Raw genomic sequence first — 14,731 nt, forward strand, 5'->3', positions numbered from 1 at the left:
TATGATATTGACCATGTCCAGTAATAAGGTGATACGAGCTTGGAAAAAACAACAGCACTATTCAAAATAGCATCGCACTCATCTCCACAAAGATTCCTGTGCTCAGAAAATGGTAGATGCTGTGTTTGGCCGCCTTACCTGAGCCACAGTCTGTCCCTTGGTCACATACTCGTTGCCGACCTTCACTCTGGGGTAGCACAGAGCCTTCAACATCTCAGCTGAATTCAGGCCCAGCAGGTAGGCGATTTTATCAGCCACTGGAGAGAGAACCAACAACAACAGACTCAGGGACACAAGATCACTTGTTTATGATGTCACACTGACAAAATAGTTTTGCCAAATCATATCTGAATGAAGTATTTTGGTCTCCAAAAATGATCTCCTGCCTGACTTTCATGTGGCACTGTCTGTCTTAGGTGTTCTATTTTATTTTGGGGAATGGGACTAATGCTCTACATATTGTATATCTATGAGTGGGACTCACCCTCTGTGCCGTCTGGCTCGGCCTGCTCCTCACGCTGCTTCTGCTTGAATTTCAAGTTTCCATGGTGCACTACAGCTCCTGTCAGCTTGTAGATACCAATCTTCTCTTCATTAGTGAAGCCCAGGATTGTAATGGCATCCTGGAATTAAAGAGGAAGTACAACAGAGATGAACTGAACTGTAATTTGCTCAGTTACACTACAGTTCTGGGCTCACTCTGTAGGAGTAAGCGCTTAGACATAGAGACAGATATGACAAAATAGAGTAAGGACAGGTGTACATTAGACCACAAACAGGAAGCGGACAGGAAACCAAGGATTAAACAGACATAAGTGTAATGGTCGAAGCCATCCGTGCTTTAAAGTGCATAAGGGCTTAGGGCAAAGAGGAGGAGGTGACCCTTAAATACATGATCTCCAGAATGAATGTGATGAATAGATATGACTCTGTGCCAACACATTAGTGATGGAAACACAAAAGGAGTTTTACACAGTTCCACAGGGCACTTAGCTCTCTTATGGAAGCCTTACGTGTCGGAATGTGAAGTTATGAAGAGTGGCTTGAGGCACATGCCTAACTAACACAAGTATTTTGTCCCATGTAGCTCAGTTGGTAGAGCAGGACACTTGCTACCCCAGGGTTGTGGGTTCAAATCCCATGAGGGACCAGTATGAAAATGTATGCACTTACGTACTCTAAGTTGCTATGGATAAGGGAGTCTCCTAAATGACTACATTGTCAATGTAGATTAAATCATGACAATTCCCAGCCGCTACCAGGTTGTATTTTCACACCGCATTCAGTGTGTATGGTGGTCCTATCTAGAGTTTGGTTAACCCTTTGTTTAACTCACGTCTGTGGCATCCAGCTCGTCATTGTCATTAATGCTGGCCACAGCGATCTGACCCTGGCTGCACATGGGGAAGTCGTAGGGGTTGGTGGTGAGAAGCGCCATTTCTGTGGACAACAGAGAACAGCTTGTCAGTTAAATCTCTTAGAATTCTGCTGTTCTAACTTTACAGTATCTCTCCCTCTTTTACTCAATAGATGGACTCAATGATACATATAGTATTACTAGTGCATCACAGTGCATTACTTTATAGATATTTCCCAGAGACCTGACCCATTTCTAGATGCCTTGTTACCTTGGATGTACTCATTGTAATAGTATTATTAGTGTGGACTATGAATATTTTTAACAAGTTCCACAGATGGGGGTGGGAATAATTTCTCCTGAACTCTACTTTGTCGTACCAACTATCTCAGGTTTGTGGCCTGTCATCATCTGGAAGAAGATGTGGTAGCCTCTCTCATCGGGCAGCTGGAAGGACACTCTGGACTTCTCCAGCAGGTCTGAGAGAGAAAGAGAGAGATTAAATGGAGATGATATAATTACATTTTATCTGTGAACTTAGGAAAGCATTGAGAAATAATCAAAACCAACTCACAGGTCTCAATGTCAGCTTTAGCCAGTTTGCCAGCTTGGAAGTGAATCCTGATGAATTTACCCTGTAGTAGAGCATGGGGGTTATAAATAGGTCAACAAATAATTCTAACATTTTACTTTGATAAACCCTTTAAATTTTACAGTTTGTTGGACATCTATTGATTTAACAAAAGGGAACTACTGAAATAAATGTTTCCAATATGAGGTAACTTCCACAGTATGCCCTTCATACTTACAAAGCGAGACGAGTTGTCGTTCCTCACTGTCTTGGCATTACCGTAAGACTCCAGCAGAGGGTTAGCTGCAATGATCTGATCCTCAAGAGACCCCTGATTGAGACAAACACAAGTTTCTCAGAAACGGGAAAAGTGTTCAAGTTTGTTTTTCTCAATGACTTTTCTTGAAACATGATTCACTGATGGAAAAAAGTTTGCTCAGAAAACCAAACTGAAATGTGTTAAAAAGGCAAACATAAGAATAACTTACCTGCATTTTGCTGGGGTCTGCTTCCTTCTTGCCACCAGACACTGCAATGGTGGCAAAGTACTGGATGACACGCTTGGTGTTGACAGTCTTTCCTGCACCGGATTCTCCACTGGTTTATATGACAGAGAAAGAGGGGTTTTAGTTACATGTTTGAGTGTCAGATTGTCTTTCACTAAGAAATAGCATAGAAAAATACACTGTTAACCTGTGTTCTGACATAAGTCTTTAACAAATAATCCTTCTAATCGACTCGTTATTACACAGAACCTGATGCTCTAATCCATTCATATTGTCATGTATTTCATCACACCAAGTGACCCAACTTATTACAATAGGAACACTTTCTCAAGTGACATTTTAGTAAAAAACGTACGTAATCAGGATGGACTGGTTCTCCTTATCTGCAATCAAAAAACACATTACTTATCATACTCAAGAAACATTATGGAGACATTATTTAATTCATAGCATAATGATGAATATCATTTTTGAAAATGTTCCATTGTAGTGATAGCTTAGTGAAAATCAGATATTGTTAGAAACTGTTAGAAAACAGTAGATACCTGACTGAGGCAGTTTTTAATGTCCATTGATAGATCCATCCAATTTTTCATATGCACTTATGGACATCTATCCATCCGTCCATCCATCTGTCCATCCAACCAAACAATACATCCAACCAACCATCCATCCGTCCATCCAACCAACCATCCATCCGTCCATCCATCTGTCCATGCAACCAAACAATACATCCAACCAACCATCCATCCGTCCATCCAACCAACCAACCATCCGTCCATCCAACCAACCAACCATCCGTCCGTCCATCCATCCATCCATCCATCCATCCATCCACATCCATCCATCCATCCATCCATCCATCCATCCATCCATACATGAGATATCGTACCAATCATCATGAACTGAAAGGCGTTGTCAGAGACGGAGAAGATATGGGGTGGAGCCTCCATCCTCTTCTTCCCTCTGTAGGCGTTGACAACCTCTTCGTCGTACACAGGGAGCCACTTGTAGGGGTTCACCGTGGCACAGAAGAGCCCAGAGTAGGTCTGGATGAAAACAATGAGTTTAGGAGATTAACAAAGTCAGATGTACTTTTACCTGGATTTATGTGAGGATGTGGGTGTACTTTGGTAAACTGATGTGGGTTTACTGTATTGATATGTTTTGGTTTCTACCGTCCATTTATGTGTAGTACTGTATGTGTGTATTTATTATGTTGATGTATGTGTGTGTTTGTATGTGCAGGTTTCTTACATAGATCATCCATGCTGCATAACGCTCTTTGAGGTTATACAACACAGAGGCTTCATTCAGGTAGGTCATCATGGCCATGTCCTCAATCTTGTCGTACTTAGGGGGGTTCATCTCATAGATGTCTGCCTCTTTGAACTCTTTTCCTTCCTGAAACAGTCAGAAATCTAGATTACAACACAGATCAAACTGGACATGACTGAATGCTTTTTGCTCATTAAATACAAGTTGAATCATTTAAAAAATATACATCCACATTTAATCCAACTACTTAGTTATCACCCACTGACACATAACTGGAGATTCTTGACTAGTCAACATTCTATATGATTTTTAAATAGCAGCAATAAAAAGTATGTGTTTTAAGGTGATACATTGTCTGCAAAACAAAATGTAATGCTTCTTAATCTATTTTTTTTGTAACTGATTTCTTATTGCCTTATTTGGATTTTCAGTGCTTTTTTAAGAAATAGAGTAAATTCACAAACTTGACTACTTTTCAGATCAGGCTTACCTCCTTACTTCCGTCAGGTCTCGTAACTGTTACAGTACATTTCCCTTCTGCCCTGGCAGTGATCAGACCCTTAAGGTACAGCTCCACCTTGTCTGTCACGTAGCAGGCGTTCTTTGAATCAAAGGGTGCGGCTTGTGCCTCAATCCTTTCCCTCTCAGGCTTACGGAGGTATATGGCAGCCTTGCCGTAGATTTGCATCTCAGCGTCCGTACTCATGGTGACGGATAACTAGGAAAGAGATGAAACAAGAAACGCGATTGACTCTGTGGTGCTTCTTCCCCAGTCAACAGAGTTAGGTGAGCGGTATCTCTAACCAAATATTCTCATCACTTTTTATGTGAAGACTCAAACCATGTCTCACCTTCTTTTTCCCCTCCTACAGATGAATGTGTACTTCTTAGAGGACCCTGTGAAACATGAGACTTTTGTGAAAACATACAAGTCTAAAGCTTTATCATTGAACCCCTAAAGGGCTAGAAAACATTTAACTCAATCATTACAAGTCAAATTCAACTACAGGTGCAACTGGTAACTTTAATTTTCCTAGTGGCAACTCACTTTACTACACATTCTGTCAGGAATTCAAAATAAATTCCCATAAGACCCAGATAAATTCTAGAACACCCTTTCAAGTGCAGGAGCACCACTGAAAGTTACAGATTTTAAATAAAACACATTTAAAGTATAACACATAATACAAATATATATATATTTTTTTATGAATGCCACTTGATTGCATATTGTCAAATCTTACAAGAGACAATGCAGAAGTCATTTCAGAAGTCATTTCAAACAGTGCAGTTAGCTACTGCCTCAGATGCTGAGTACAAAGATGAGATAAATGTAAACATTTAAGAAGGTGGAGAGGTCTTACCACAGAGGAAGAAGGTATCTGACTTATGGATGCTGGGGCCTCAGCCTCCTTATATCTGGTTGGAAGTGCCAACCAAGCAAAGTTAATTATGGACCACTCTGGGAAAGGACATAAATTGTATGAGAGAGGTGTTTATTTCTGTGTCTCACTAGCACCTCCCACTTCCAGGAGCACCACACTCCCATGACATTACTTTTTAATGTCATTTTTGTCTCTGAATTGAATTTCACTGAATTTACGTAAATGATAGATGTCATTACTAATAATTATGACGATAACAAAAGTGTGATTCTTCCCAATGTAACTTCCACTTCCACTGAACCTCATATACTGTAATGGACTGAGTCCACGTTGCTTGTGGCTGAATGGATGCAAGTCCACACAGCAATGTTCTAGTAGAAAGCCTTGTCAGAGGAGTGGAGGCTGTTATAGCAGCAAAGGGGAGACCAACTCCATTTTAATGCCCATGATTTTAGAATGAGATGCCCGACGAGCAGGTGTCCACATACTTTTGGTCATGTAGTGTATTTATCTTCAGTTTGATAGTCGTTCCACGAAATGAGTCCCTTTCACATCTCTTTGACATTTTATGTAGAAATTGTGTACAAATATTGCATTTTAAAAGCCTGTTGTATTAAATGAAATGCTCTGATTTCTAATATGAATCATCCAACCATTGATATGAATCAAGACTTGTGGCATAATGCATTTAGGAATGTCCCTCTGTGAACCCTCTGTGACTATTTTAACCTCCTTAACCCCAAAATGCATTTAGGAATGTCACTCTGTGAACCCTCTGTGACTTCTAGGAAGATTTTAACCTCCTTAACCCCAAAATGCATTTAGGAATGTCCCACTGTGAACCCTCTGTGACTTCTAGGAATATTTTAACCTCCTTAACCCCAAAATGCATTTAGGAATGTCCCTCTGTGAACCCTCTGTGACTTCTAGGAATATTTTAACCTCCTTAACCCCAAAATGCATTTAGGAATGTCCCTCTGTGAACCCTCTGTGACTTCTAGGAAGATTTTAACCTCCTTAACAAAATAAATTTAGGAATGTTCTGAACCCTCTGTGGAAGATTTTAACCTCCTTAACCCCAAAATGCATTTAGGAATGTCCCTCTGTGAACCCTCTGTGACTTCTAGGAAGATTTTAACCTCCTTAACCCCAAAATGCATTTAGGAATGTCCCTCTGTTAACCCTCTGTGACTTCTAGGAAGATTTTAACCTCCTTAACCCCAAAATGCATTTAGGAATGTCCCTCTGTGAACCCTCTGTGACTTCTAGGAAGATTTTAACCTCCTTAACCCCAAAATGTCTCCAAGTTTTCATCATAATTGTATCATTGCTAGTTGTTTTGTTGCTATGACAAATACATGTTGGAGGATTATTATTTATGTCATGTTTTTCATTATAAGGTCAACGTGAACTGAACTCTCATTTTAATATGATGAATCTGTTCCCTTTTGAAATAGTTTTTGTTCAAAGCGAACATTGAATATTGAATAGTCAAATCTTGGTGTAGCTAGAAACACAAGCATTTCGCTACACCCGCAATAACATCTGCTTAAAGTGCGTGACCAATAAAATTTGATTTGATCATGTGGAATGACCCATGTTCCAATTGAAGATTCTGGAGGCACTTTTATTTGTCTCACATGTCAGTTGGCTAAAACGGTCCAGTAGGATTCTTATGACACATATCACCAGTACAGTATTTCAATAATCTTATCCACTCATATTGCTGACAGCGATATAACTGCCTCAAACGTTTATTACACTCTGAAGTTAACTGCTTAGCAGCTGAGCTGGCTTCAATGATGACCTTTATGTATGACCTTTTCTGTTTGGCCATGAAGTTTCTGAGACCACTGAGCATCACTCAGGGCAAAATATACGTATCCTGCAAAAGGCCTAAATGTAAGAACATAAATGTGCCTAATGATGTCCTTTGTCCTGAAATGGCAGAACACTGAGAGAACGCATCAGAAGACAGTGTGGAGAAACACAACTTGATTTAGACGTGGGGAATGAAACATTTTGTTATATCATATATTCTGAAATGGTCAAAAAATGATGTGAATAAAGAATACACCCCAAGTCAGGAACATTTACAAGCTGAACAACAAGCCTTATTGGAATGATGAGTTAAGGGACCTGTGGTCTGTAATGTGCAGAGCGGAGCACTTATTTATACAGTGTAAAGATAGGAATACAAGAGGCCATCTTAGAAAGCATGTGTTTTATAGAAGGCTACCTATTCTAACACAGATATCAGAGAGGGCAGTTATTAAACCGTGAGTAGATACAGATGTGACATACTCTACAGTTCTGGAAGCTAATAAGTTAGGAACAAAACAACACAAACAATTCCAATGGAAGTCCAGGATGAGCAGGGGGAGGTTGAACTCTGATAACACACAGGTACTTAATGAAGAGCAGGGGGAGGTTGAACTCTGACAACACACAGGTACTTAATGAAGAGCAGGGGGAGGTTGAACTCTGATAACACACAGGTACTTAATGAAGAGCAGGGGGAGGTTGAACTCTGATAACACACAGGTACTTAATGAAGAGCAGGGGGAGGTTGAACTCTGATAACACACAGGTACTTAATGAAGAGCAGGGGGAGGTTGAACTCTGATAACACACAGGTACTTAATGAAGAGCAGGGGGAGGTTGAACTCTGATAACACACAGGTACTTAATGAAGAGCAGGGGGAGGTTGAACTCTGATAACACACAGGTACTTAATGAAGAGCAGGGGGAGGTTGAACTCTGATAACACACAGGTACTTAATGAAGAGCAGGGGGAGGTTGAACTCCTCATCCTTTGACTCTCTATGTCCCCTATCTTCCAGGCCGGCTCGGTCCTCCCCTCCCGCTCCGTGGCTTGACGACTCATTGCGAGCTCACAGAACAGGGCTCCGGGCAGCCGAGCGGAAATGGAGGAAAACTCGCCTCCCTGCGGACCTGGCATCCTTTCACTCCCTCCTCTCTACATTTTCCTCCTCTGTCTCTGCTGCTAAAGCCACTTTCTACCACTCTAAATTCCAAGCATCTGCCTCTAACCCTAGGAAGCTCTTTGCCACCTTCTCCTTCCTCCTGAATCCTCCTCCCCCCCTCCTCCCTCTCTGCAGATGACTTCGTCAACCATTTTGAAAAGAAGGTCGACGACATCCGATCCTCGTCTGCTAAGTCAAACGACACCGCTGGTTCTGCTCACACTGCCCTACCCTGTGCTCTGACCTCTTTCTCCCCTCTCTCTCCAGATGAAATCTCGCGTCTTGTGACGGCCGGCCGCCCAACAACCTGCCCGCTCGACCCTATCCCCTCCTCTCTTCTCCAGACCATTTCCGGAGACCTTCTCCCTTACCTCACCTCGCTCATCAACTTATCCCTGACCGCTGGCTACGTCCCTTCCGTCTTCAAGAGAGCGAGAGTTGCACCCCTTCTGAAAAAACCTACACTCGATCCCTCCGATGTCAACAACTACAGACCAGTATCCCTTGTTTCTTTTCTCTCCAAAACTCTTGAACGTGCCGTCCTTGGTCAGCTCTCCCGCTATCTCTCTCAGAATGACCTTCTTGATCCAAATCAGTCAGGTTTCAAGACTAGTCATTCAACTGAGACTGCTCTTCTCTGTATCACGGAGGCGCTCCGTACCGCTAAAGCTAACTCTCTCTCCTCTGCTCTCATCCTTCTAGAGTCTAGGATCTAGACCTATCGGCTGCCTTCGATACTGTGAACCATCAGATCCTCCTCTCCACCCTCTCCGAGTTGGGCATCTCCGGCGCGGCCCACGCTTGGATTGTGTCCTACCTGACAGGTCGCTCCTACCAGGTGGCGTGGCGAGAATCTGTCTCCTCACCACGCGCTCTCACCACTGGTGTCCCCCAGGGCTCTGTTCTAGGCCCTCTCCTATTCTCGCTATACACCAAGTCACTTGGCTCTGTCATAACCTCACATGGTCTCTCCTATCATTGCTATGCAGACGACACACAATTAATCTTCTCCTTTCCCCCTTCTGATGACCAGGTGGCGAATCGCATCTCTGCATGTCTGGCAGACATATCAGTGTGGATGACGGATCACCACCTCAAGCTGAACTTCGGCAAGACGGAGCTGCTCTTCCTCCCGGGGAAGGACTGCCCGTTCCATGATCTCGCCATCACGGTTGACAACTCCATTGTGTCCTCCTCCCAGAGCGCTAAGAACCTTGGCGTGATCCTGGACAACACCCTGTCGTTCTCAACTAACATCAAGGCGGTGGCCCGTTCCTGTAGGTTCATGCTCTACAACATCCGCAGAGTACGACCCTGCCTCACACAGGAAGCGGCGCAGGTCCTAATCCAGGCACTTGTCATCTCCCGTCTGGATTACTGCAACTCGCTGTTGGCTGGGCTCCCTGCCTGTGCCATTAAACCCCTACAACTCATCCAGAACGCCGCAGCCCGTCTAGTGTTCAACCTTCCCAAGTTCTCTCACGTCACCCCGCTCCTCCGCTCTCTCCACTGGCTTCCAGTTGAAGCTCGCATCCGCTACAAGACCATGGTGCTTGCCTACGGAGCTGTGAGGGGAACGGCACCTCAGTACCTCCAGGCTCTGATCAGGCCCTACACCCAAATAAGGGCACTGCGTTCATCCACCTCTGGCCTGCTCGCTTCCCTACCACTGAGGAAGTACAGTTCCCGCTCAGCCCAGTCAAAACTGTTCGCTGCTCTGGCTCCCCAATGGTGGAACAAACTCCCTCACGACGCCAGGACAGCGGAGTCAATCACCACCTTCCGGAGACACCTGAAAACCCACCTCTTTAAGGAATACCTAGGATAGGATAAAGTAATCCTTCTCACCCCCTGCCCCCTTTAAAATATTTAGATGCACTATTGTAAAGTGGCTGTTCCACTGGATGTCATAAGGTGAATGCACCAATTTGTAAGTCGCTCTGGATAAGAGCGTCTGCTAAATGACTTAAATGTAATGTAATGTAAATGAACTCTGATAACACACAGGTACTTAATGAAGAGCAGGGGGAGGTTGAACTCTGATAACACACAGGTACTTAATGAAGAGCAGGGGGAGGTTGAACTCTGATAACACACAGGTGTATCAAAACTTGAAAACACAATGTCAGAACCCTCTTATTTCTAGCATTATATATAACATTCCCAATATAAGAACAGAGTTTGGTAGGATATAATTACATATAACATTCCCAACATAAGAACAGATTTTGGTAGGATATAATTTTATATCATGTTCCCAACATAAGAATAGAGTTTGGTAGGATATAACGTTCCCAACATAAGAATAGAGTTTGGTAGGATATAACGTTCCCAACATAAGAACAGAGTTTGGTAGGATATAATTTTATATCATGTTCCCAACATAAGAATAGAGTTTGGTAGGATATAATGTTCCCAACATAAGAATAGAGTTTGGTAGGATATAACGTTCCCAACATAAGAATAGAGTTTGGTAGGATATAACGTTCCCAACATAAGAACAGAGTTTGGTAGGATATAATTTTATATCATGTTCCCAACATAAGAACAGAGTTTGGTAGGATATAACGTTCCCAACATAAGAATAGAGTTTGGTAGGATATAACGTTCCCAACATAAGAATAGAGTTTGGTAGGATATAACGTTCCCAACATAAGAATAGAGTTTGGTAGGATATAACGTTCCCAACATAAGAACAGAGTTTGGTAGGATATAATTTTATATCATGTTCCCAACATAAGAATAGAGTTTGGTAGGATATAACGTTCCCAACATAAGAATAGAGTTTGGTAGGATATAATGTTCCCAAAATAAGAACAGAGTTTGGTAGGATATAATTTTATATCATGTTCCCAACATAAGAATAGAGTTTGGTAGGATATAACGTTCCCAACATAAGAATAGAGTTTGGTAGGATATAACGTTCCCAACATAAGAATAGAGTTTGGTAGGATATACTTTTATATCATATTCCCAACATAAGAATAGAGTTTGGTAGGATATAACGTTCCCAACATAAGAACAGAGTTTGGTAGGATATAATTTTATATCATGTTCCCAACATAAGAATAGAGTTTGGTAGGATATAACGTTCCCAACATAAGAACAGAGTTTGGCAGGATATAATTTTATATAATGTTCCCAACATAAGAATAGAGTTTGGTAGGATATAATGTTCCCAACATAAGAACAGAGTTTGGTAGGGGTGCTTTTAGCTTTGACCCATCACCATGGAACATTTTACAAAAGGATATAAAGCTGGATCATTTTATTCTGATTGAAGATTTTGGACGGCTGTTTTGTTTACTTTTAGGCACTTTGGGGTTCCTTTGGCTTGTTTTGGGTCTGAATACTTATCTAAATAAGGTATATCTGTTTTTTATTTTTAATAAATGTGCAAAAATGTCTAAAACAGTTTTTCACTTTGGCATTATGGGGTATTGTGATGTCATTATGGGATATAGATGTGTAGAATGATGAGGAAAAAAGTGATTTAATCAATTTTAGAATAAGGCTGTGACGTAACAACATTTGAAGAAAGTCAAGGGGTTTGAATACATTCCGAAGGCACTATATTTATGTGTTCCCTCTCTAGGGTTATTGTTTTTGCTTGGATTACCTTATCTACTATTATGTATTGATATTGATTCATTCTTTATGCCCCGTGTCCCCACAGCACATCAGTACAAGAAGCCCCATATCTGCTGGATACACTAGTTGAGCAGGGTGACCATCTGGAAGGATCCCATCAAGGCCTTTTCATTTCCTGGACTGTGTTCTCATCTTCACTATAGCCAAGGTTTATTGTTTGGTATATCTGCCAACGCAGCCTAATTCTGGCACTGATACCACTGTTATGAGACAATATATTTACTTGCCATGTTTGTGGGTGGAGAGAACATTAGCACCATGCAGAATAAATGTTTATGATATGAAGTTATTTTAATGTGCAAAGATCCTGCATGATCTATGACCTGTGTTTTTGTATTTGAGGAAGATGTTTCTCTAAGCTCCAAACTTGCTCTGGGCAGAAGTTACCCTCTGGGATATGTGCAGCTGTCATACCCAACTAGACAACTGTGCATTTGGCCACAAAGACCTCGTCTGACTTCACAGCCATGGTTTTCTCACAATGCAGTGAGCACTGTATCGTTGTATTTTAAAATGTTAGACAAACCACTTCCCATGAGACAATAGCTTGTCATTTAGTGGGTTAGGCCAATAGTCTACCCTTTTGCAGTGTGACTTATCGAGGAAACTTACGGGGCGGGGGGCCTATGCGGGGCGGGGAACTATGCATTTATGTAAACAACAGCTGGTGCACGATATCTAAAGAAGCCTCAAGGTTTTGCTCGCCTGAGGTAGAGTATCTCACGATAAGCTCCAGACCACACTATCTACCTAGGGAGTTTTCATCTGTTTGTTTTGTACATGTAGCTGTCTACATACCACCAGAGAGTGAAGTTGGCACTAAAACCGCACTAAATGAGCCTTATTCCGCCATAAGCAAACGGGAAACGCTCATCCAGAGGCGGCGCTCCTAGTGGCCAGTGACTTTATTGCAGGGAAATTTAAATCAGTTTTACAGAATTTCTATTGGCATGTTAAATGTGCTACAAGACGGGAAAAAAATTCTAGACCCCCTTTACCCCACACACAGAGACAAGGACAAAGCTCTCCCTTGCCCTCCATTTGGCAAATCTGACGTTAACTCTATCTTCCTGATTCCTGCTTACAAGCCAAAATTCAAGCAGGAAGCACCAGTGACTCGGTCTATAAAAAAGTGGTCAGATGAAGCAGATGCTAAACTACAGGACTGATTTGCTAGCACAGACTGGAATATGTTCTGGGATTCTTCAGATGGCATTGAGGAGTACACCACATCAGTCACTGGCTTTATCAATAAGTGTGCCAAGGACGTCGTTCCCACTGTGACTGTACGTACATACCCCAACCAGAAGCCACGGATTACAGGCAACATTCGCACTGAGCTAAAGAGTAGAGCTGCCACTTTCAAGGAGCGGTACTCTAATCCAGAAGCTTTTAAGAAATCCCACCATGCCCTCCGATGAACCATCAAACAGGAAAAGCGTCAATACAGGACTAAGATTGAATCGTACTACACCGGCTACGATGCTCATCAGATGTGGCAGGGCTTGCAAACTATTGACACAAGCCTACCAGATGAGCTAAATTACTTCTATGCTCGCTTCTAGGGAAGTAACACTGAAACATGCATGAGAGCATCAGCTATTCCCGGATGACTTTGTGATCACGCTCTCTGCAGCCGATGTGAGTAAGACCTTAAAGCAGGTCAACATTCACAAGGCCGCTGAGCCAGATGGATTACCAGGACGTGTACTCCGAGCATGCGCTGACCAACTGGCAAGTGTCTTCACTGACATTTTCAACCTCTCCCTGTCTGAGTCTGTAATACCAACACTTTTCAAGCAGACCACCATAGTCCCTTTGCCCAAGAACACTAAAATAATCTGCCTAAATGACTACCGACCGGTAGCACTCACGTCTGCAGACACAACATGCTTTGAAAGGTTGGTCATGGCTCATATCAACATCATTACCCCAGAAGTCCTAAACCCACTCCAATTTGTATAGCACACCAACAGATCCACCTATTATGCATTATCTATTGCACTCCATACTACCCTTTCACACCCGGACAAAAGGAACACCTATGTGAGGATGATATTCATTGACTACAACTCAGCATTCGACACCATAGTGCCCTCAAAAGCTCATCACTAAGCTAAGGACCCTGGCACTAAATACCTCCCTCTGTAGCTGGATCCTAGACTTCCTGACGGGCCGCCCCCAGGTGGTAAGGGTAGGTAACAACACATCCGCCACGCTGATCCTCAATGTAGGGGCCCCTCAGGGTTCGTGCTCAGTCCCCTCCTGTACTCCCTGTGCACTCAGGACTGCACGACCAGGCACAACTCCAACACCATCATTAAGTTTGCAGATGACACAACAGTGGTAGGCCTAATCATCGACAACGATGTGACAGCCAATAGGGAGGAGGTCAGAGTGGACAACATCCTCTCCCTCAACGTGATCAAGACTAAGGAGATGATTGTGGACCACAGGAAAAGGAGGACCGAGCACGCCCCCATTCTCATCGACGGGGTTGAGAGCTTCAAGTTCCTTGGCGTCCACATCACCAATAAACTAACATGGTCCAAGCACACCAAGACAGTGGTGAAGAGGGCACAACAAAACCTATTCCCCCTCAGGAGACTGAAAAGATTTGTCATGGGCCGTCAGATCCTCAAAAGGTTTTACAGCTGCACAACCGAGAGCATCCTGACGGGTTGCGTCACTGCCTGATATGGCAACTGCTCGGCCTCCGACCGCAAGGCACTACAGAGGGTAATGCGTACGGCCCAGTACATCACCGGGGCCAAGTTTACTGCCATCCAGGACCTCTACACCAGGCGGTGTCAGAGGAAGGCCCTAAAAATTGTCAAAGACCCCAGCCACCCTAGTCAGAGTGTTCTCCCTGCTACCGCACGGCAAGCGGTACTGGAGCGTCATGTCTAGGTCCAAGAGGCTTCTAAACAGCTTCTACCCCCAAACTATAAGACTCCTGAACAGCAAATCAAATGGCTACCCAGACTATTTACACC

General features: G+C 43.0%; 1 protein-coding gene across 1 annotated transcript in view; it reads right to left on the reverse strand.

Moving 5' to 3' along the window:
• LOC124019928 (myosin heavy chain, fast skeletal muscle-like) overlaps positions 1-4,430 on the reverse strand; it is a 19,548-nt gene extending 15,118 nt beyond the window's left edge. The window contains exons 1-11 of the mRNA XM_046335375.1: positions 4,203-4,430; positions 3,692-3,838; positions 3,327-3,483; positions 2,790-2,817; positions 2,417-2,525; positions 2,167-2,259; positions 1,932-1,992; positions 1,738-1,836; positions 1,337-1,440; positions 485-623; positions 139-257 (exon numbers count right to left, since the gene is read on the reverse strand). Coding sequence (XP_046191331.1) covers positions 139-257; positions 485-623; positions 1,337-1,440; positions 1,738-1,836; positions 1,932-1,992; positions 2,167-2,259; positions 2,417-2,525; positions 2,790-2,817; positions 3,327-3,483; positions 3,692-3,838; positions 4,203-4,418 — 1,272 coding nt within the window. The 5' untranslated portion in view covers positions 4,419-4,430. The remainder of the gene's footprint in view (positions 1-138; positions 258-484; positions 624-1,336; positions 1,441-1,737; positions 1,837-1,931; positions 1,993-2,166; positions 2,260-2,416; positions 2,526-2,789; positions 2,818-3,326; positions 3,484-3,691; positions 3,839-4,202) is intronic.
• Between the last annotated feature and the right edge of the window lie 10,301 nt (positions 4,431-14,731).

The sequence above is a fragment of the Oncorhynchus gorbuscha genome, unplaced genomic scaffold, assembly GCF_021184085.1.
Source record: "Oncorhynchus gorbuscha isolate QuinsamMale2020 ecotype Even-year unplaced genomic scaffold, OgorEven_v1.0 Un_scaffold_726, whole genome shotgun sequence".
Classification (NCBI taxonomy): Eukaryota; Metazoa; Chordata; class Actinopteri; order Salmoniformes; family Salmonidae; genus Oncorhynchus; species Oncorhynchus gorbuscha.